The following is a 22,475-nucleotide window of genomic DNA, read 5'->3' on the forward strand; positions in this document are numbered from 1 at the left end:
TGAACAAACAATGAACAGCTGTAATTTGTAACTAACATTAACAAAGATTAACAAACAGGCTACAGTATCAAATGTATTGCTCATGGTTAGTTAATATATATATACGGTACTAATGTTAACAAATGAGACCTTATTGTAAAGTGTTACTGCTTTTTATTATATTTTGTATTCCCAACTGTTGCTTTGCGCACTGTAAAGTTATATTTTCCCAAAAGTAATAAAGTAACGCGGTTTCATTTAACTACACTAGTAAACCTGAACTAACAATGGCCAATATTTCTTCAGCATTTGTTAATCTTAGTAAATGTTAATTTCAGCATTTAAAATCAAAAGTTGTATCTGGTAACATTATGCACTGTAAACTTGAACAACATAACTTAAAACTAGTCATAAACAATGGAGAATTGCATTTGTTTTTAAACTAACATTAACAAAGGTTAATAAATGCTGCAAGAATATTGCTCACTGTTAGTTAACGCATTAACATTTACGAATGGGACCTTGTCACTTATTTATTCATCACTTATTTTTTAACCATTAACTTTGAATTGGAACAAAATAACAAACGCTTCAAAATATTTTAATTTCAAATAAATATTGTTCTTTTAAACTTTCTATTCATCAAAGAATCCTAAAAAAATGTATCATGGTTTCCACAAAAATATTAACTCTTTTCAACATTGATAATCAGAAATGTTTCTTGAGCATCATATTAGAATGATTTCTGAAGGATCATGTGACACTGAAGACTGGAGTAATGATGCTGAATATATTCAGCTTTGATCACAGGAATAAATTACACTTTACATACATATTTCACAATGTTACTGCTTTTACTGTATTTTTGATCAAATAAATGCAGCATTTGTGAGCAGAAGAGACTTCTTTCAAAAACATTCAAAAATTTGTATCTTTTTTTTGTGGAAAGTGCTTTTTTGTCATTGATAATCGTAATATAACACAGTGTGGTCATCTATCAACATGAAAATAGTATGTGCTTTTATTTTTGGAAAATAAGTTGTATTAATTTTTGGTGATTTTCGTTTAAGGTTATCAAGGTACTTGCGTAAGTAAACAGCACTCAGCAAATGTATTTATCATATATTGTTGGCATCATCTAAACCTCATTAATCTTATAAAAAAGATTGATCTGTCTAGGCGTTTTAATTCAAATATCAGTTATGATACAAATTACATATTAAACCTGACTACAGTATGTCAAATTTGATCAGTAATGTAAAGTGTTTTGAATGTATCTAGAAACTTCTTACTAGATATTTTGCCAGGGAACAGCAGTGCAGTGTTTGTTTCTCACACATCAGGAGTGCTAGCAGTCTCAAAAGCAGTTTCTTCTCCTGGGACGGGCTCCACGGGGCCCTCGGACTCGGGCTCCTCCCTCTCTGAGACGATCTCTCCTTTCTTCTCCTCCTCGTCCTCTTCCTCTGTGAGCTGCGTACTGATGTGCAGACTTGTATTTTCACACCCCATGGCCTCATTCCTATCAAAGTCACGGAAATTGTTTCTTGCCCCCATGATGTATTTGCCCAGAATGTTGGCCTGGTCTGGCTCGCTTTTGCGCCGCCACTGCAGCTTCTGGTGGAAGTCCTTCATCTCGGTGTGCAGCCGGCCCACAACTTTATTCAGCTCGGTGATTCTGTTCCCCACATCTGAGCGTCACAACAACACAAAGACAATGGCAAGGTTCATAATAGCATTCTACTTGCTGCATGAATGACACGCATTTTATATGCATGAAATTCCTGGATGATAATCTGCAAAGTGTTGCCAAATTGTTTTTCCTCTATGCTTTCTTGCCTCATTTCATTAGCTTGGAACACACCAAGCCGACGCCGACGAACTAGCGCTGATGAAAGCCGATTGTGTTGTCGCCTCGCGTCGGGGTTAAAGGACAAGTTCGGTATTTTACACTTAAAGCCCTGTTTACAGATCGTTTCTGATGAAATAGAACGGTTAAGATTAAATTTTGGACAAATACTGCTGTCCCGAGAATTTTAGGTTTCTTTCGCTTTCCCCAAACCTCTAGAATGGGTGTATAGGTGCACTGGAACAATCCTTCCTAAAACGCATTAAACTTTCGTTTACAAAGAACTGAAACTCACCGAGTGGTCAGGGGTGTTCACTGATATGCTCACACAAAAATCGCTGCAAAAGTTGCTTTCCAACAGGTGTTTTACCATTTGTTGTAAAACTGTGGACCTATTTTTCCAAACGTCTCACACCCGTAGATTCTTCCGTTGAGAGCTTGAATAGACACTCCAGCCCAGTTGGTGGCGATAATGCACCTTTGCCAATTGCAAGCAAACCGCTGGCATTTCATTGAATACACAGAAGAAGCAGAAGAAGAAGCGGCGGAGTAATACCGTACTTCACACAGCACATTCAATACAAGTCAATGGAGTTGGACAAAAACTACGATAAAACCTGTTGGAAAGCATCTTTTGCAGCGATTTTTGTGTGAGCATATCAGTGAACACCCCTGACCACTCGGTGAGTTTCAGTTCTTTGTAAACGAAAGTTTAATGCGTTTTATGAAGAATTGTTCCAGTGCACCTATACACCCATTCTAGAGGTTTTGGGGAAAGCGAAAGAAACCTAAAATTCTCGGGACAGCAGTATGTGTCCAAATTTTAATCTTAAGCGTTCTATTTCATCAGAAACGATCTGTAAACAGGGCTTTAAGTGTAAAATACCGAACTTACCCTTTAAAAGCTGCACTTGAACACACCTAGAGAACTACTGCCGACTGTTAGCTAGAAAGCACGTTCTGCGCCTGCGTTGTAATGAGACAACAGTCTATTTCTGCAGATATATTCGTCATTCAAAAAGGGAAACTGACGCTGCCGGCTGCAGATACACACACCGTAAACAAAGAACTGCGTGCTTACCGTTTTGAATATCAATCCTGCTAAACACCTTCTTTATTCCACTCCTCTCGTGTTAATATTGAATTATGCGCCAAGGAACACTCAGGTAAGATGACGTAACATTAGAACAGCCTTTTATCTGTACCGTTTGGACTTTGCGCGCTGTTTTGCTATTATTTTCGTGCACTGCCTCCTTCACTAAGCTGAACAGCCAATCAGAGTTCCCTCTTTCACCGACGGCCCGACGCCGATTCAACATGTGGAATCGGGCGTTACAAAGCCGACGAGGACCAATTTCAGCCGACGGTGCGAACACACTGAGAAGATTTAGTCGGCCGACGCACGGAAACTGCCCACGGCCGACCGTCGGCTTGGTGTGTTCCAGGCTGTTATTTCATATTTTTAATCCAATTTTGTGTAAAAAAGTCTCGAAATTTCCACTTATTTCTGAGATACACTAGCATTTTTTTTAAACAAATCTCCTATGCATGGCTGCATTTACTTATGGAAGCTTGTTTCCGCCACTGAATAAAACATTTTAAAAGATAATTGCGACTTTTTATCTCACAATTGCGAGTTTACATCTCGCAATTCTGACTTTATTTCTCAGAATTGCGATATATAAAGTCAGAATTGCTTGTTTTAAAGTCGCAATTGCGTGTTATAAAGTCAGAATTCTGAGATATAAAGTCAGAATTGCGTGTTATAAAGTCAGAATTCTGACTTTTTTTCTCGCAATTGCAACTTTATATCACGCAATTCTGACTTTATATCTCAGCATTCTGACTTTATATCTCAGAATTCTGACTTTATATCACGCAATTGGGAGATATAAAGTCAGAATTGTGAGATATAAACTATTCTAAGGTAAAAAAAAAAAAAAAGTCCGTCTTTTTTCCCCCCCTTAGAATTGGACTTTATATCTCACAATTCTGAGAAAAGATGTCAGAATTGCGAGATATAAACTCGCAATTATGTGTTATAAAGTCAGAATTGCGTGATATAAAGTCAGAATTCTGAGATATAAAGTCAGAATTGCGTGATATAAAGTCGCAATTGCGAGAAAAAAAGTCAGAATTCTGACTTTATAAGACGCAATTGCGACTTTATATCTCGCAATTCTGACTTTATATCTCAGAATTCTGACTTTATATCACGCAATTCTGACTTTATATCTCAGAATTCTGACTTTATTTCACGCAATTCTGACTTTATATCTCGCAATTCTGAGAAATAAAGTCAGAATTGCGAGATGTAAACTCGCAATTGTGAGATAAAAAGTCGCAATTATCTTTTATTTTTTTTATTTTGTGGCGGAAACAAGCTTCCATATTTACTTGACCAAAAATACAGTAAAATAGTAATGTTGTCAAATATTTTTACGAATTAAAATATCTTGTTTCTGCCAAAGAGTAGAATTAAAAAGGAACCATTGCACAATTCACAATTTGTTTCCTTTCAATTGCAAAAAAAAAAAAGAAAAAAAAAAAGCATCCCGCCATTCATAACTTATTTTGATGTGTTAAAACGTGTGCACTCTTGTTTGTGTGATATTGCTTATAGTATAAATACAAAAAAGAAATACCTCATTGAGGCTTGTTTTTGCCCACATAACTTGTTTTGGAGGCATTTTTGTCATTTTGTTAGCATTTTTGCCACTAGCCCCCGTTAATTTCAGATCCTGGTGCATGTCAATCAAAAGAAAAGACTATTCCAGTTTCAAGAAAGTAAACTGTGTAAAATTAAAACCTACTTACAACACTTGTAGCCCACTTACACTTTATAATTAAATTCCTTACCGAAGGTTTACCGATTTAAAATGTTTTATTTTTCTTGATAAAACAAATGCGTTTATACACCCGTGAAATCAGCGCCCCTACTTCCTGCTCCCTGGCTCTAGTATGCACTATAGGGTGTTATGATACTGTATTCCAAGTGTTGATCCCAGATGATCAGAAGTAGCCTAACTGTCTTAAAACAAGTATTCAATAATCAGACACTTTTATCCATTTTGTATTCTAGTCCACTTATTCCATTCTTTAATTACAGAGACAGTTCCTCTGGAGAAACTTGAGGTGAAGGATCCCCTTCTGGGGTTTGAACCCACAACCTTGTGGTACTAGAACATATCTTTGACCACTAGGCCACAGCACCCCGAACAGTTCATTTTTAGGTAGTGTAATGCTGTATGTGTCACTCTTGTGGCTTTTCCTGAAATACTGCATGCTTTTGGATCATTACCCAGAGATGCCGAAAATATGACCTACCTTTACGCTTGCTCTCTTCAAACTCTCTGCGTGCGGCTTCAATATAGCGGTGCACTAGAGCCTTGGTGACCTGCAGGCGGTATGGCACTCTGCCCTCACCTTGACCTCCGCTGTTATTCAGGGTATTGCTAGACTACAAAAAAAGTATGAAAAACACCACATCAGCCAAATTTAACCAAGAGGATCTAGTGATAGAACCCCTCGGATACTCACCAAAGATGTGATGGGAGGATATTCTGGGGCTTTCTTCTTACAGCAACAGCAAATCTTTTGGAAGATGCTTCTACACAAAACAGCGAGGAACATGAAGGTTACATCTGGTCCTGAAGGTGAAGAACCTCATAGACGTTCACATACTCTGGGATATCATGCAGTCACTAGACAAGGTTTGACATTGCTTAAGTTTTCCTACCTCAAGACATAAAAGAGAGCCTTTGGAGATGGGATGATATTAAAGGGAACTGGCATAGTTAGACCCTCCCTAAAGTAACTGAGGTAGAGTTTAGAGCGAGCAAACTTCCACTCGACATCTGCATCATCCTGTGAGGAAGAGACGCTTTGAACAAGAGATATCCGTAAATCTATATTTGGAGCAAATGAGCTGTTCCTCTGGGTCCTAAAGTCATTTCTCTTCAGTATGCATTCAGATACACATGTAGACATTATAAAATATTTTTTTGGTAAAGTTTTAGCCTTTTTTAGTTTTTTTGTAGAATTTTGAGAATTTTTAGGTTTTTCTATGTGTACTGTAGCATTCCTTGCATTCCAATCATTCCTATGGGGGTCAACTTGAACCAGGAGGGAAGGATTTGTTACTTTTTTTAAATTCAAATCCATTCATTTTTATTTATTTTTTAGTTTATTCCTGCTTCAAGTGCAACAAAAGTCATGGGGTCTTGGACACCTCCGTTGAACACTCAATTTAAAAATAATAATAATTCCGGGTCAGGTTAAAATGGTCGTCTTTTGTTTTCCGCAGGTTTGAAACGACATGAACTGTAAATAAATGCAGTTTTCATTTTTGAGTGCTAAAAGTGTTTCCAACCAAATCATTTCAAATCATTCTTCATACTATACGTGCTCACCTCAATCCTCTGAAATGAGTTTGAGATCATGGCAATAAGCATGTTCAGGAGCACTATTACGATGAGCAGTGTGAATATCCCGTAGAAGATCCTTCCCACAAACTCAGCCAGAGCGTAATCATGCATGTCTACATATTCTTGGTTTGCCATTCCAAACATGGTCCAGAAGAGGAAGTTAAATGTATCATTTAATCTTAAAAGGAATACAAGAGACAAACACATTTATAATTAATCTCCAACCAAAACACGTGAAATGACATGCAGAAAGGTTATTAATCACCTTCCAAGATGTGCAGACTCAACATATGGGACGTATATGTTGTTTATTCCGCACAAAAATGCTGTTCCTATAATCATGAGGATGAACATGAACCTGTAGAGGAAGAAAAACATTTGATGAAAGCCACTCTTCCTCTTGTAAGCGTATCGGACGTGCGATAGCGAAGATCAAACCCCAAGATCTGACCTCATCATGTCATCGATCATTCTTCCCATGGATATCTGCAGGGTTCCCAGGGATTCGTGGGCCGGCAGAATGTAGGCGAGACGTGTGAAACTCAACATGCTGGTCACGGCAAAGAGAGTCTCTGCAATCAGCTGAGGATCCTCCTGTTTCCAGTCCTCTCGTACTGTTCAGATACATGATCAAAATATATGCTTTAATAATAATAACCGTAGTAGTTTTAAATGAACTTTTTTACATTATTATTATTTTCATTTTTAAATGCATAAATATTATTATTATTATTTTAAATATATAATAATGTTTTTAAATACAAATAAACAATAATGCTAAATTTATGACAATTATACTACAACTACAACTAATAAGAATAGGCTACTTGTTATTGTAATAATAATTAACAGTAATACTATTATTTAAATTCAATTATTTTAATATAATTTAACATTATTATTATTATTATCTATTTTAAATATAATAATAATAATAGTTTGTATAATAATCATGTAAATAATCATTTATATATACATATTTTACTTTTAGTAATATACATTATTATATATGAATTCAGTAGCAGTATGGATTGTTTAAAGGAGAACTCCGGTCAATTTTAACATAGAGCTAATTTTTTTGTACATTTGGAGTGCTGTCAATACAGAGAACAACGACAAAAATCGGTGTTGCCTACAGTCCAAAGTAGTCGATTGCCGAGTTCACGCGCATAGGTTTAGTTACCTATGATCACGCGTGTGAACTCGGCAATCGACTACTTTGGGCTTCAACCGAAAACAGGATGTAAACACAGGTATTTGCGCTGGCTTAAATAACATCATTTTTATTCATATCTTTCACATCTACTGCAGTCAGATTCACTCGTGTTCACTCAGAAGGAATCACTCACATTTTCTGTGCACTTGTAATGACACATCAAGGATGTTAAGAGGCTAAAAGCAGGTTTAGTACTTGCCCTATTGAAGTCAACAGGGTGCAAATTTTAAAAAGAGGATAACACGGTGTAGGCAACAGCGATTTTTGTAGTTGTTCTCTGTATTGACAGCACTCCAAATGTACAATAAAATGAGCTCAATGTTAAAATTGACCGGAGTTCTCCTTTAAGATAGGTTTTTTTTTTGTTTTGTTTTTTAGATGTCACCTGTGTTGGTGAAATAGTCACACAGCTCTTGTGTGCTGGAGTCCTGACAGAGGAAATGTCCCTTTAGCACGATGAGAATGCGCAGTGTGAAGGATGCCAGATACATGCTCAGCACCATCATATCCAGAATGTTCCATAAATCCAAGAAGTAACTCTTCAAACCCTCGAGCCAAACTTCCTTACACTCAAACCAGAAGAAACCTATCAATATAGAAAAATGAAAACGTCCATTTTAGATAATAATCATTCCATCCACTTTTAAATGATTTTTCTATGGATTTGTATTTGTCAACATGACCTACCTGCGACCCATATCATGTGAAGAGAGTTATGGAGAATGTTCTGCTTCCGGGAGGCGAAATCGCTACGGTAGATCTCCATGAAAATCGACTCCGTCAAAAGAGTGATGAGGAACCACATGTATGATGCAGAGTGTAACAGGAACTTAATCACGGGAACCTTCAGCAATTTACCCAGCTGGTAGAAAATAAATAAATAATTGAAACCTGTATGAATGCTGTTTACATCAGCCGTGGCATTTGATTTCTTGATTATTATGATGTTATTGAACTATTATCATTCACCACAGACTCAAATTTACCTTGGACTTTGGGGCGATCCAGTAGACAAGGCACAGAATTGGCATGGTAATGAAAATGCCCAAAGACACCAGCAGTTTCCAAGCAGTTCGACTTCCCCTCCAACCTGACAGGCTCCCGCACCAAATGGAGGAGAGCACTTGCTGGCAGATGGGATGAGTCACAAACTAGACAAGGAAAACAAACAGTCAGGCCTCCCAGCCAACTGTCAATCAATCAGGCATCCCATACGGCATCAACGCAGGGGTCAAACGACTGTGAGCTTTTGAAAGATGAGATTCGCATGCCCTGTGTTTCTCCTCAAATACATCAGTCTGTGTGGGCAGTGTGTTACCTTAACCAGGGTTATTATATTTTACTAAAACAAAAAATTATTGATTATTTACACAAAAAAAAAAATTATTGTCATCACTTGAAATGAAATAAACGTTAACGTTAAAAGAAAAAGAAAAACATATATATATATATATATATATATATATATATATATATATATATATATATATATATATATATATATGTTTTTCTTTCAAGTGTATTATAAATGATTTATCCGTTTACGTTGTTTTTTTTTTATTATTCATGTGTCTTTGTAATCTTTAATCAAAATAACTTCCCATCTCTTCTCTTCTGTGTTTACTGAGAACCTGTTACTCACATGAGATCGACCAATAGCAAACCACAAACATCCAACCATCCAATCAAATGCCCCTGGACAAAATCAAGTCCCTCCCTACGTTTTTTCTTGTTCAAAAAGCCGTTTCACTCTGATATACGTCACAATAGGGAAGAAAAGACTATCTCAACTTCCATTTTATGCCAACTTTAACATGTGCTAAAACTAAAATGCAAATAAATAAAGTAAAATTATTTTTAAACATATTTAAATGTGTAAAACATTGTTTTTGTTTCTCAGAACCAAGATATGCTTTTGTAATGTTAGCTAGTAACAGGACAGTCTGTTACTATTGTCCTAATGCTACTGTATACTGCTGGCGACTAACAACCAACTCTTGCTTGTATACTCTTGTGTAGCTACTGTTTGTAACAGAGGCCAACCAGTAAGAGCTTGGCGAGTAAACCTCACTCCCCTGGCCTAAAGAGGCCACGCCCACCTCCCATGCCAGAGACGCCTGTTAGAATCCCGCTCAGAGAGGGTCGAGTAAGGACCGGTTACGTGAATGTAAATTCTTTGTTCTCCTTTGTTGTTATTTTTTGTGATGCATTACTTTGCTTTGCTTCAGCTGTGATAAGGAGACATCCACTCTTGCATTGCATGTTCATGCATTTTGTGGGCGGAGTAATGAAGGGAGGGGTGTGCTTCTTCGGGTTGAATTTAAAGGGTTAGTTCACCCAAAAATGAAAATTCTGTCAGTAATTACTCACCCTCATGTTGTTCCAACCCCGTAAGACTTTCGTTCATCTTCGGAACACAAATTAAGATATTTTTGATGAAATCTGAGAGCTGGATCACTCCTCCACAGGTTTATGGACACTATAACTTGCTGGCCCAGAAAATGTATTAAAGACATTGTTAATATAGTCCAAGTGACCACAGTGGCTCAATCTTAAGTTTATAAAGCGACGAGAATACTTTCTGTGCACAAAAACAAACAAAAATAACGACTTTATTCCACTTTTCATTTCCTTCTCTCTGGACCTCGAGTCTTTTCACGTAGTGTTTAAGCGTAGCGTGTCTGTGTTACACGTCACCACGTAGGCTCACTATTGGGCGACGCTGGTCATGTGTGATACGTGGTGACGTGCAACACTGACGCGCTATGCTATTACACTACGTGAAAAGACTGGAGGTCCAGAGAGAAGGAAATGAAAAGTGGAATAAAGTCGTTATTTTTGTTTGTTTTTGCGCACAAAAAGTATTCTCGTCGCTTTATAAACTTAAGATTTGGACTCAAAAATCTATAAACTCACTTGGACTATATTAACAATGGCTTTAATACATTTTCTGGGCCAGCAAGTTATAGTGTCCATAAGCCTGTGGAGGAGTGAGACAGCTCTCAGATTTCATCAAAAATATCTTAATTTGTGTTCCGAAGATGAACGAAAGTCTTACGGGGTTAGAACAACATGAGGGTGAGTAATTACTGACAGAATTTTCATTTTTGGGTGAACTAACCCTTTAAATATCAACAGTGTTTCTCAGAAATATCTTACTGCACCTTTAATGTAGGTTTTTAGATTTGTGTCTTTTAAATTGTTGTTTATATTACTTTTTTCAGTTATCTGCTGCAATTAAACCAAGATGATTTACCTGTTTTTGATTGTAGTTGACCGCCTGGCGAAGACGAGCAAGGTTGGGGATGCCTTCCTCAAATGTCTGTTCATCTAGGCCTAGTTCTTCATCCTCACTGTCCCCCTCAGCACTGTTGAGGATGGTGGAGACCTCGCTCTGGTTCCGGCACATTCCCAGAAGCTCCACAGCAAACTCCTGACACAGCTGTTCCAAAGCCAGGTACTGAGGCTAAACATTAATAAAGAGATTTGAGAAAGAAATGCTAACAATCAATTAAAGTGTGCAAGAGATTTGAAATGGAGTTTTCTCTGGAATGATTTCAAAGCAGAAACAGACATGCTCACATCTTGTTTATCTGGTGGTAATGGCAAAAATCAACAGATTTCTTTGCTTAAAATGTTTTTACCTGATGAAATAACACCTTTAAATAATTTACATTCCTTTATAGTGTATGTTAACAAATTATGAAGCATAATCTGCGAAAGGACATGCATGTAAAAACAAGAAGTCAGTTACTGGTAGCAGATTGGTTCATGAAAAACAGCCCAGACAGCAACATAGTGTCGGACCAGATTCGGCCCACATCTGGGCCGTGTGGAATCCACGTGTACCAGATGTGGGCCGGATCTGGGCCGACACTATGTTGACGATTTGTCTTTTGAATTTGTTATTTGTCATGTTTTCAGATACTGAATGACCATTTTTTTCTGAGCTCACCTTAAATTCTGGTTCTTTCTTAGACAGTTTGCGCAGTTCTCGGCTGTGGTGGAAAGCGCTGAGCATGGCGTCTTCCGAGGTGATCGACAAATATGCGCGGCTGGCAATGCCTCTGTACGTATTTATACGGGACAGCGAGAACTTGAGCAAGTCGTATTGCCGTCCGTTGCGGCACTCCAAGCACGCGCACGAGATTGAGTGAGGCATGGGAATATCATGGCCTCTCTGGGTCAGCATAGTTACGATCTCATACAGGTCCTTCTGGCAGGCCAGCGTTAGTGGCGTCACTCCCGGGGCGAACTGAGAATCGTCGATGGAGTGGTCGAAGATGGCCATGCTAAAGGAACGAACGTCCATCTTATTGCCTTTTTCCTGATCCAGGCGGTCCAGGAGGTGTTTGACGTATCGTGGCTGGTTGGTGTCGACAGCCACCAGTAGAGCTTCATGGATCTGACGGAAGTCAAACTTGACGCCCACAAGAAGGGAAGTCATGATGTCTTCGGCGCCCAGTCGGATGGAGAGGTTCAACGCTTCCCTCCATAACCGATCCTCAGACTCTTCCAGTTGACGGATGATCCCATCACCAAGGGAGAGGAGACTGTCCACCCAGGCCATGTTGCCCTCTTGGATTGCAGGGATCAGGTCCGGTGGAAAGTGAAGCTTTTTGTTCACAATCTCCCTCCAATTATCTGTCTGCTCAAAGAGACGGGACACAGGAGATGTTAAAAACACCCACCAAACCATCATTAGAGGGTGAAACCTATCTGATATTTAGATGTATTATTCTCATGTTAATGATAATGGTGACTTTTTTTGGTGTATTTTCACCATTATAACTTACAATGCCATTCATTTTGAAAAAATGTCACAGCTTCCACAATATTAAGCAATCTGTCATCATTTACTCACCCTCAAGTTCTTCTAAATCTGTATGAGTTTATTTTTTCTGCTGAACACAAAAGAAGACATTTTGAAGAATGTTGGCAACCAAACAGTTTCTAGTCCAGATTGACTTCCATAGTATTTTTTTATATACTATGGAAGTCAATGGGGTTCATCAACTGTTTGCTTAACCATATTCTTCAAAATATCTGCTTTTGTGTTCAACAGAAGGTTTGGAACAACTATTAGAGGAAATGATGACAGAATTTTCATTTTTGGGTAAACTATCCCTTTACTGTGTCAAGTTTCTATGCGGCTTGGAAACCATAAATGGCCTACAGTTCGCCTAATAAACTACTCAGCAGAGTTGTTTGTAAACTACTTTCAGAATGATTTCAAAATGTAAGTGTTATTAAACTTTGCTATATTTTACCATATTGCCACAGTTAAAACCAATAAGCCACTCAAATCCGTTACAGTGAGTTTACGACTTTTAGGCCCTCCACTTTGCGAGGTGCCTACAAACACCCTTTATTTGTGATGAAAAATGTCCCTTTTGGAGCTTATAGCATTTAATTTAATTGCATTTAATAATTGATTCATTCAAATCTAACTCACCGTAAGGTTTTCCATATTCTTTATAGGAGCACCTCAAATCAGTCAACTTCTCTTGAGAAAGACGTCAGACCAAAATAGCGAGCAGCTCTCTCATGTCAGCTTGTAAGGTGAATCCAGAAAGGAACAATGTGGTTGTGTAAGACCCGTTTAGTGATTTTGTGCCTCTGTACAAGCCTTGTTTTCGTTTACTGATGTATCATCTTGTTCTGGGAATAAGCCTGTACCACCCACTCAGCACCAATAACAGAAATGCTCCCCAAGGAGAACACTCATTAGCTCACAGTACTGTTGCATTTCATTTGGTTAATTACAGTTCAAGTTCTGCCTTTACAGTGTGACTCTAATAATGTTTAATGATTCAAGCTATACCTTGAAATCTTGGGGGAAAATGGGGAACATTACTTTGAAAAGTGATGTTACAATTAGTGCTGTCAAATTGATAAATCGATTCGAGATTAATCGCATCTAACATAAATGATTGTTTATATATATATATCATTTTTGATATTTTGATATTAGGACACTATAGTTAATTTATGTAAGTGAGGATAGCAAAATAAAGTAAACTGTGACATAAGAAAATTCTTCATACAGTGGACTACCAGTAAAATTAATACAAATTTGGGACCAAAAATTATTCAGACACTTTGACCTGACCATGTTTTGCTTCAGTGTTTTTTATTTAATTGCTAAAGTGACCTTTTTACACCACAGACTGAACAAAATTAAGCATTGCTTGGTAATTGGTTGACCTATATTGGTAATATCTAATTGTGTACTTAAATTTAACAGCTGACAGTATGATATGTATGATATACATATATACATACACGTGTGCGCGCACACACACACACACACACACACACACAAACATGTATATTTTATTATATACACACTTTTATGTCAGATGTGATTAATCGCGATTAATCGATTTGACAGCACTAGTTATAATATGGTGTTACTCCCTAAAAAATAAATAAATTAAATTACTTAATTACTTTTTATGGAAAGTAATGTTTTTTTTTTTTTTTTTACTGATAAGTTCTTTTTTGCAAGTGTTCAACACAGTAATCCCTTCAACAACAGTCTATATAATCATTTTCTTTTAAAAACACATTTAGAATATTATCATATTCTAAACACATTTCATGACCCTAGAGCTATGAATGTCATACATCTACCTCCTGTACAAAACTTGTTCTATTGAAAGTGGAAAGTAATGTGTTTTGCACAATTTGCACGAATGAGTACTTAGGACTGCAAGTGTCTACATTATGGAGAAGAGAGAGTATTTTCAAAATATTGAAAAGTAATGTGCACTACTTTTTTTTTTTTATTTGAATGTGTAAATGTATAAAGTAATGAGTTAATTTACTTGTTACATCAAAAAAGTACTACATAAAGGACAAAAAGGACTGCATAATCGGACTACATGCAATGCATTACCCCAACACTGACCATCAATATATAGTACAAGACAGCATATTAGGTTCTCTGCTACCACAATACATGTGCTGGCATTGCTTTGCAGCTTGTCAAACTTGGTTTAAGCTAACTTATCTGGACTTGATTAGCATTGGAAGGGTTTCTCTGAAAGCTCACAAACAAAAGCATTAATCATTAAAGAGCCGTGTTGCCTCCATCTCAGTCGTCATGATAATCAATTGATTATGACCCTTTGCCACTTCTCTTACCGGCCTAATTTCGAGAAGTACACCCTACGTCCTTTAGAATGTGGCAAATTAATTACCCCGATGGAGTCTGGTGGCCCTGTCAAACCCCGTCTGGAACCACGCTCCGCTGCGGCAGCTGACAGCCTTTGCAATTCTAATGAGTGGCCATTCATCAGCCTCTGACGGCTGGACAATCCACTAGATGTTTAAATCTGCTGATAATATCAAAAACATGCACTTGCCGTAATCCGCAAATTATTACTTAACTGTCGATCACATTAGTTTGAACGTAAACAAGATTTATAGGGCTACTCTGCACGGTTTTCATGCATTTATTACAAAAATAAAATAAAAAATCTTCCACAGAGATTTTACAGAGATTCTTCAAGTGGTTAACGGTTCATTTTAGAGCAGTTCTAGTGGTTTTCGCTTTAGGACACAATGGTTTAATGCAATTTCTGCTGTTATTAATTGGTTTACATTTAGGCCTACTTGCATTGCACTACCATCAGTCTCGCTCGGAAGGTAATGATGACAAATGCATCGGCTTGTACAGTATGAGACGTGTAAACCATGACTTCGTTTTTTCATAGTCGTGTTTCAATCTCTCATGTTGGAGAGATTGATTAAGGAGTCGTGTTGCTGTTGATGAATTGGGGATAATTACTTTGTTTCTGATTAACATTGCAACTCAAGGAAGGCAAAGTGGAGAATGGAAAAACGTGGTGCCCTTATTATGCTATTTTAAAGGCTCATAATGTTGTTTTGGAGTCCCTTATAACAGGTTTACGTGCATCAAAAGTAAAAAAAAAAAAACATAACATAATAATCATAATAATATACACATCACCACATTTTTCAATGATTCTCAAATGAATCGATGAATGAATCAGTCTCTCTAAATCTCTCCTTTTCAAGAGCCTGCTCTGCTCTGATTGGCCAGATGGCCCAGTCTGTTGTGATTGGTCTACCACGTGGAAGAAGGCTACATGCCCATTACCATAACTGAACATCAGCTCTGTCCAGAGGCAATTGTAAAGGGGGTAATGTTTCAGGAAAAACTGAAGCTTCTCCAGGGGCTGCCATTGATTAGCAAACTAATAACTTTAAAGTGAATAACTTTATATCTGAGGCGTTTAAAGACTCCATTTGCCATTATTTATTTCTAAAGAAACACGAAAATGTATAAAAGAGTCCATTACCTTGTATCTTACGTTATGGCCCTGTAGGCGATTTTTTTTTCCCCAGGATGGTAGGGGAAGACTCATGAATATTCATTAGGGAAGTCATCCCTGATTGGTCTGATGACCTACCCCTAAACCTACCCGCCACTGGGGTTAAGACCAATCAGGGATGACTTCCCAAATGAATATTCATGAGTCTTCCCCTACCATCCTGGGAAAAAAAATATCGCGCCCTGTAGAAGCAGTTTTTGTAAAAACAGGCTAACGATTGCGTCGTAACCACGCGACTCTGTCGCACAGTAGAGAGATTAGCGTATGGACAGGAGGAGAAGCTCGCGCGCAATCGGGGGGACGTGGAGGCAAAATGACAAAATTATTAATCAGAATACCTAGCAAAAGTTGCTCCTGCTCCTAGCTCATGGACACCTCCTACTCACACTCTCCGTCTCTGCAAGTTTCGGAAGGGAATGATTCAGATTTCTCTTGGCACAGCCACTAGAAGACAGACGGGTTGCTCACGCCACATCTACGTCGTCAAGCTCAGTTTGAGTCTGCGCAGTTCGCTCAGCCATCAGGAAGTGAGTGCTTCTAATTGACTTCACTTCTCTCCGTTAAATCCATTGGGTTCGCTGTGTCCATTTCTTATACTGTCTATTGTACACACTTTAAAGACAGTAACGATGACGTCAATTTTACCATATCAATCTGAGCGCGAGTCCGATGATGAAACACTAGTTATTCAACCCGAACCTCCATCGCAAGGACAGCTCGAGCAGGACTCAGTGTTTCTCAGTGATACACTACTCAATTTGAGGCACATTATGAGATGTTGCAACTGTAATTCCATCAGCATTAACAAGTGTATGTCCATCAACAAACTGATGTGTATTTTTCGAATTTATTGCAGTGCATATGCGGGAACTGTATCAATAACTGTATCAATAACGGTGCATATGTTTGCCCAGCACTAACGTGAATGACTGATGTAACAAACGTTTGTAAAACAAATCTTGCTCACTCTTTTATCTTTACTCAGAGTAAGAACAACAGACAATCTGCATTAATAGACAGAGTTTTAGTAAATAGTGGCCCACAGCTTATTAGCAGAAGTATTTCAGTAAGACAGTGATAACATGAGTTAGCAGGTTGACTGGAAACTTACACAATATAAAACACTAAGTATTTTGAACACCCAGTAGAAAATATATACGTCAATAATTATTCATACTTACAGGCTGTGATTCTGAGGAGCAAGCTGGTCCAAATAAACTGGGTACTGACCCATCTTTCAAGAGCAAGCGGTTTGTGAATCCCACGTTGAACTTTGAGAAGCAGTCGTCAGTAAAATGACATTTGAGGGCTGGTCAAGTTGTTCACGAGTGGACAACGTACAACATAGGCGTGCGTTATGCAAATTAATCTTCTAGTGACGTATAACCGACCGTAAATCAGTTGGATTCGAATGAAAAATGACTTGTATTGGCGGTTCAGAGTTGATTCTTTCTTTTGAGAGACAATAACTTTATTTATCGTGCACTTTCAACTTTACAACTTTGCAGAACGTTTACATTTATAAACAGCTATATTACACACTGCATGAAAGGGAATATTTGAAAAACCACAATGGGGCACTTTAATTTTTTTTATGATATATTTTATGTTTCATTTTAATTTTACCATTCAGAAATATTTGTATATGTTCGTATTATATATCCGGTGCAAGACGTGTGGTTTAAAGTGCTAAATTATATGTTGGCAACAAGACACTTAGCATGAATGACAACAGAGAGTAGTTATTATGCTAAAACCTGTATCTTTAAAATCTTATGGTTAGCTTTTCCAATTGAAGGATATTTCTTGATAAATTTGTTTAATATATATATATATATATATATATATATATATATATATATATATATATATATACATACATATACATATGTATATGTATTCTGTTACAGTTTTTAAAGGCCTTATTTTATTTGAGTTATCTTTATTTATTTATCTTAGCTCTTTATTTTATATAGGCTCATTTATATAATATTGTCACAGTGTCTGGTTTGTGTATTCCTGGTGTCCACTAGAGGTCCTCTTCCCCACGGTGTCATCCACATTCATGAACTGCATTCCCCACAATTCCTGTCTGTCACTGAGTGTTCATTGTGTTCAGCTGTTCCATGTCATCATTGTTCCCAGCTGTTCCCTGTTTCATTGTTAGTTCTGTGTGTGTATATATACCCTGGTTGTTTCAGTGTTTGTCACGGAGTCCTTGTTTGATGTCAGCGCACTTCCATGTTTCCATACCTGTATTGTTTTGTGTTTTTCTGGACTGCCTTTGTTGGATTTTGACCTTTTGCCTGACTTGGATTACGATTACGGATTACCCTAATAAATTGCTATTGGATCTTACCTACCTGTTTGTGTGCGTCCCGTGACAGAAGGACTCCGTCATTTTTAGATCCAGCATTATGGGGTTTCATATCCTTCCCCCCAACACGGAGAAGGAGAGGAGGGGACGAGTCAAGAATTTGATGGTCCTACGCCAGCAGGGCCAGACGGTGGGTTGTCTGGCTCAGACATTTTTGACTCTTTCAGGAGGCATGGGATATAGTGATGCAGCTTTGAAAGACTTTTTTAATTGCTGCCTTGATGATCCCTTGCCAGCCTGGGAAATGAGGGGACTGGAGATATTGGACTTTGAAGGCTTTGTCGGGTATCTTCATTCCCGCAGCAGGTGGGATATTTCAGTTGGGCTTAGATTTCCAGAAGGAGTGGCCGACTCGTCGCCGGTGTCACCAGGCAAGATGGCTTCCACACTGGAGCTTCCAACCGCCATTCCACCACCTCACCCTTCCAAATGTAGGCGGAGGAGGAGGAAGCAGGCATCCACCGTCCCTCAGAACAGGGAGGTTGTCACGTCTGCCGAGCCCGAGCCTGTTCACGTCACGCCTGCCGAGCCTGTGTCTTCGGACAAGATGGCCGCCGCCGAGCCTGTTCACGTAATGCCTGCCGAGCCTGTGTCCCCGGACAAGATGGCCGCCGTCAAACCTGTTTCTGTTCCTGAGCCTGAGCCCTCAGTGACCGCGACACTGGCCATTATGGCCACAGCCATGTGGTGTGTGTGGGCTACGCACACACTTGAGCCGGTGGCGTCTGTTCCTGAGCCGGAGCCAGTGTCTGTTCCTGAGCCGGAGCCAGTGTCTGTTCCTGAGCCGGAGCCAGTGTCTGTTCCTGAGCCGGAGCCAGTGTCTGTTCCTGAGCCGGAGCCAGTGTCTGTTCCTGAGCCGGAGCCAGTGTCTGTTCCTGAGCCGGAGCCAGTGTCTGTTCCTGAGCCGGAGCCAGTGTCTGTTCCTGAGCCGGAGCCAGTGTCTGTTCCTGAGCCGGAGCCAGTGTCTGTTCCTGAGCCGGAGCCAGTGTCTGTTCCTGAGCCGGAGCCAGTGTCTGTTCCTGAGCCGGAGCCAGTGTCTGTTCCTGAGCCGGAGCCAGTGTCTGTTCCTGAGCCGGAGCCAGTGTCTGTTCCTGAGCCGGAGCCAGTGTCTGTTCCTGAGCCGGAGCCAGTGTCTGTTCCTGAGCCGGAGCCAGTGTCTGTTCCTGAGCCGGAGCCAGTGTCTGTTCCTGAGCCGGAGCCAGTGTCTGTTCCTGAGCCGGAGCCAGTGTCTGTTCCTGAGCCGGAGCCAGTGTCTGTTCCTGAGCCGGAGCCAGTGTCTGTTCCTGAGCCGGAGCCAGTGTCTGTTCCTGAGCCGGACCCTGTGTCTGTTCCTGAGCCGGACCCTGTGTCTGTGTCTGTGTCTGTTCCTGAACCTGAGCCTGTGGTGCCAGTTCCAGTTCCTGAGCCGGAGCCAGTGTCTGTTCCTGAGCCGGAGCCAGTGTCTGTTCCTGAGCCGGAGCCAGTGTCTGTTCCTGAGCCGGAGCCAGTGTCTGTTCCTGAGCCGGAGCCAGTGTCTGTTCCTGAGCCGGAGCCAGTGTCTGTTCCTGAGCCGGACCCTGTGTCTGTTCCTGAGCCGGACCCTGTGTCTGTGTCTGTGTCTGTTCCTGAACCTGAGCCTGTGGTGCCAGTTCCAGTTCCTGAGCCGGAGCCAGTGTCTGTTCCTGAGCCGGAGCCAGTGTCTGTTCCTGAGCCGGACCCTGTGTCTGTTCCTGAGCCGGACCCTGTGTCTGTGTCTGTGTCTGTTCCTGAACCTGAGCCTGTGGTGCCAGTTCCAGTTCCTGAGCCGGAGCCAGTGTCTGTTCCTGAGCCGGAGCCAGTGTCTGTTCCTGAGCCGGACCCTGTGTCTGTGTCTGTGTCTGTTCCTGAACCTGAGCCTGTGGTGCCAGTTCCAGTTCCTGAGCCGGAGCCAGTGTCTGTTCCTGAGCCGGAGCCAGTGTCTGTTCCTGAGCCGGACCCTGTGTCTGTGTCTGTGTCTGTTCCTGAACCTGAGCCTGTGGTGCCAGTTCCAGTTCCTGAGCCGGAGCCAGTGTCTGTTCCTGAGCCGGAGCCAGTGTCTGTTCCTGAGCCGGAGCCAGTGTCTGTTCCTGAGCCGGAGCCAGTGTCTGTTCCTGAGCCGGAGCCAGTGTCTGTTCCTGAGCCGGAGCCAGTGTCTGTTCCTGAGCCGGAGCCAGTGTCTGTTCCTGAGCCGGAGCCAGTGTCTGTTCCTGAGCCGGAGCCAGTGTCTGTTCCTGAGCCGGAGCCAGTGTCTGTTCCTGAGCCGGAGCCAGTGTCTGTTCCTGAGCCGGAGCCAGTGTCTGTTCCTGAGCCGGAGCCAGTGTCTGTTCCTGAGCCGGAGCCAGTGTCTGTTCCTGAGCCGGACCCTGTGTCTGTGTCTGTGTCTGTGTCTGTTCCTGAACCTGAGCCTGTGGTGCCAGTTCCAGTTCCTGAGCCGGAGCCAGTGTCTGTTCCTGAGCCGGAGCCAGTGTCTGTTCCTGAGCCGGAGCCAGTGTCTGTTCCTGAGCCGGAGCCAGTGTCTGTTCCTGAGCCGGAGCCAGTGTCTGTTCCTGAGCCGGAGCCAGTGTCTGTTCCTGAGCCGGAGCCAGTGTCTGTTCCTGAGCCGGACCCTGTGTCTGTTCCTGAGCCGGACCCTGTGTCTGTGTCTGTGTCTGTTCCTGAACCTGAGCCTGTGGTGCCAGTTCCAGTTCCTGAGCCGGAGCCAGTGTCTGTTCCTGAGCCGGAGCCAGTGTCTGTTCCTGAGCCGGACCCTGTGTCTGTGTCTGTGTCTGTTCCTGAACCTGAGCCTGTGGTGCCAGTTCCAGTTCCTGAGCCGGAGCCAGTGTCTGTTCCTGAGCCGGAGCCAGTGTCTGTTCCTGAGCCGGACCCTGTGTCTGTGTCTGTGTCTGTTCCTGAACCTGAGCCTGTGGTGCCAGTTCCAGTTCCTGAGCCGGAGCCAGTGTCTGTTCCTGAGCCGGAGCCAGTGTCTGTTCCTGAGCCGGAGCCAGTGTCTGTTCCTGAGCCGGAGCCAGTGTCTGTTCCTGAGCCGGAGCCAGTGTCTGTTCCTGAGCCGGAGCCAGTGTCTGTTCCTGAGCCGGAGCCAGTGTCTGTTCCTGAGCCGGAGCCAGTGTCTGTTCCTGAGCCGGAGCCAGTGTCTGTTCCTGAGCCGGAGCCAGTGTCTGTTCCTGAGCCGGAGCCAGTGTCTGTTCCTGAGCCGGAGCCAGTGTCTGTTCCTGAGCCGGAGCCAGTGTCTGTTCCTGAGCCGGAGCCAGTGTCTGTTCCTGAGCCGGAGCCAGTGTCTGTTCCTGAGCCGGAGCCAGTGTCTGTTCCTGAGCCGGAGCCAGTGTCTGTTCCTGAGCCGGAGCCAGTGTCTGTTCCTGAGCCGGAGCCAGTGTCTGTTCCTGAGCCGGAGCCAGTGTCTGTTCCTGAGCCGGAGCCAGTGTCTGTTCCTGAGCCGGAGCCAGTGTCTGTTCCTGAGCCGGAGCCAGTGTCTGTTCCTGAGCCGGACCCAGTGTCTGTTCCTGAGCCGGACCCTGTGTCTGTGTCTGTGTCTGTGTCTGTTCCTGAACCTGAGCCTGTGGTGCCAGTTCCAGTGCCTGAGCCGGTGGTGCCAGTTCCAGTGCCTGAGCCGGTGGTGCCAGTTCCAGTGCCCGAGCCGGTGGTGCCAGTTCCAGTAGTTCCAGTGCCCGAGCCGGTGGTGCCAGTGCCTGAGCGGGTGGTACCAGTTCCAGTGCCAGTTCCAGTGCCTGAGCCGTTGGTGCCAGTTCCAGTTCCTGAGCCATTGGTGTCTGTTCCAGTTCCTGTGCCGTGGCCGCCCGAGGGGTCTTCACCGCCGTGGCCGCCCGAGGGGTCTTCACCGCCGTGGCCGCCCGAGGGGTCTTCACCGCCGTGGCCGCCCGAGGGGTCTTCACCGCCGTGGCCGCCCGAGGGGTCTTCACCGCCGTGGCCGCCCGAGGGGTCTTCACCGCCGTGGCCGCCCGAGGGAAAGTCTCCACCCTGGCCGCCCGATGGACGATCTGCTCCGCCCTGGCCGCCCGATGGACGATCTGCTCCGCCCTGGCCGCCCGATGAACGGTCTGCTCCGCCTTGGCCGCCTGAAGGAAAGTCTCCGCCCTGGCCGCCCGATGGGCCGTCTGCTTCATCCTGGCCGTCCGATGGACTGTCTGTTTCGCCCTGGCAGCTGGCTAAACCGTCATCCTCTGTTCCTGTTCCCCTTCATGGACCTGGCCCCCCATCCCTCCCCCTGATCCTCCACCAGTCCACCTCCCTCCTGGACTTTTTGTTTTGTTTTGTA

At 42.1% G+C, this 22,475-nt stretch overlaps 2 protein-coding genes across 2 annotated transcripts in view; both read right to left on the reverse strand.

Annotated features, from left to right (window-relative positions):
- chrna10a (cholinergic receptor, nicotinic, alpha 10a) overlaps positions 1 to 22,475 on the reverse strand; it is a gene marked incomplete at both ends in the record, with an annotated part of 388,237 nt that overhangs the window by 99,226 nt on the left and 266,536 nt on the right. The gene's annotated exons all lie outside the window — the stretch shown is intronic.
- Positions 1,312 to 12,938, reverse strand: trpc2a (transient receptor potential cation channel subfamily C member 2a; the record flags this gene model as incomplete). Its single annotated transcript, XM_081370009.1, has 13 exons — positions 1,312 to 1,667; positions 5,153 to 5,285; positions 5,366 to 5,435; positions 5,565 to 5,692; positions 6,238 to 6,430; positions 6,518 to 6,610; positions 6,704 to 6,866; positions 7,854 to 8,054; positions 8,156 to 8,330; positions 8,455 to 8,619; positions 10,725 to 10,934; positions 11,424 to 12,116; positions 12,924 to 12,938. The coding sequence occupies 13 exons, from the start codon at positions 12,936 to 12,938 to the stop codon at positions 1,312 to 1,314; spliced, it is 2,595 nt and encodes an 864-aa protein (XP_081226135.1).

The sequence above is a fragment of the Scardinius erythrophthalmus genome (genome assembly GCF_964197995.2).
Source record: "Scardinius erythrophthalmus genome assembly, chromosome: 7".
NCBI classification, from domain to species: Eukaryota; Metazoa; Chordata; class Actinopteri; order Cypriniformes; family Leuciscidae; genus Scardinius; species Scardinius erythrophthalmus.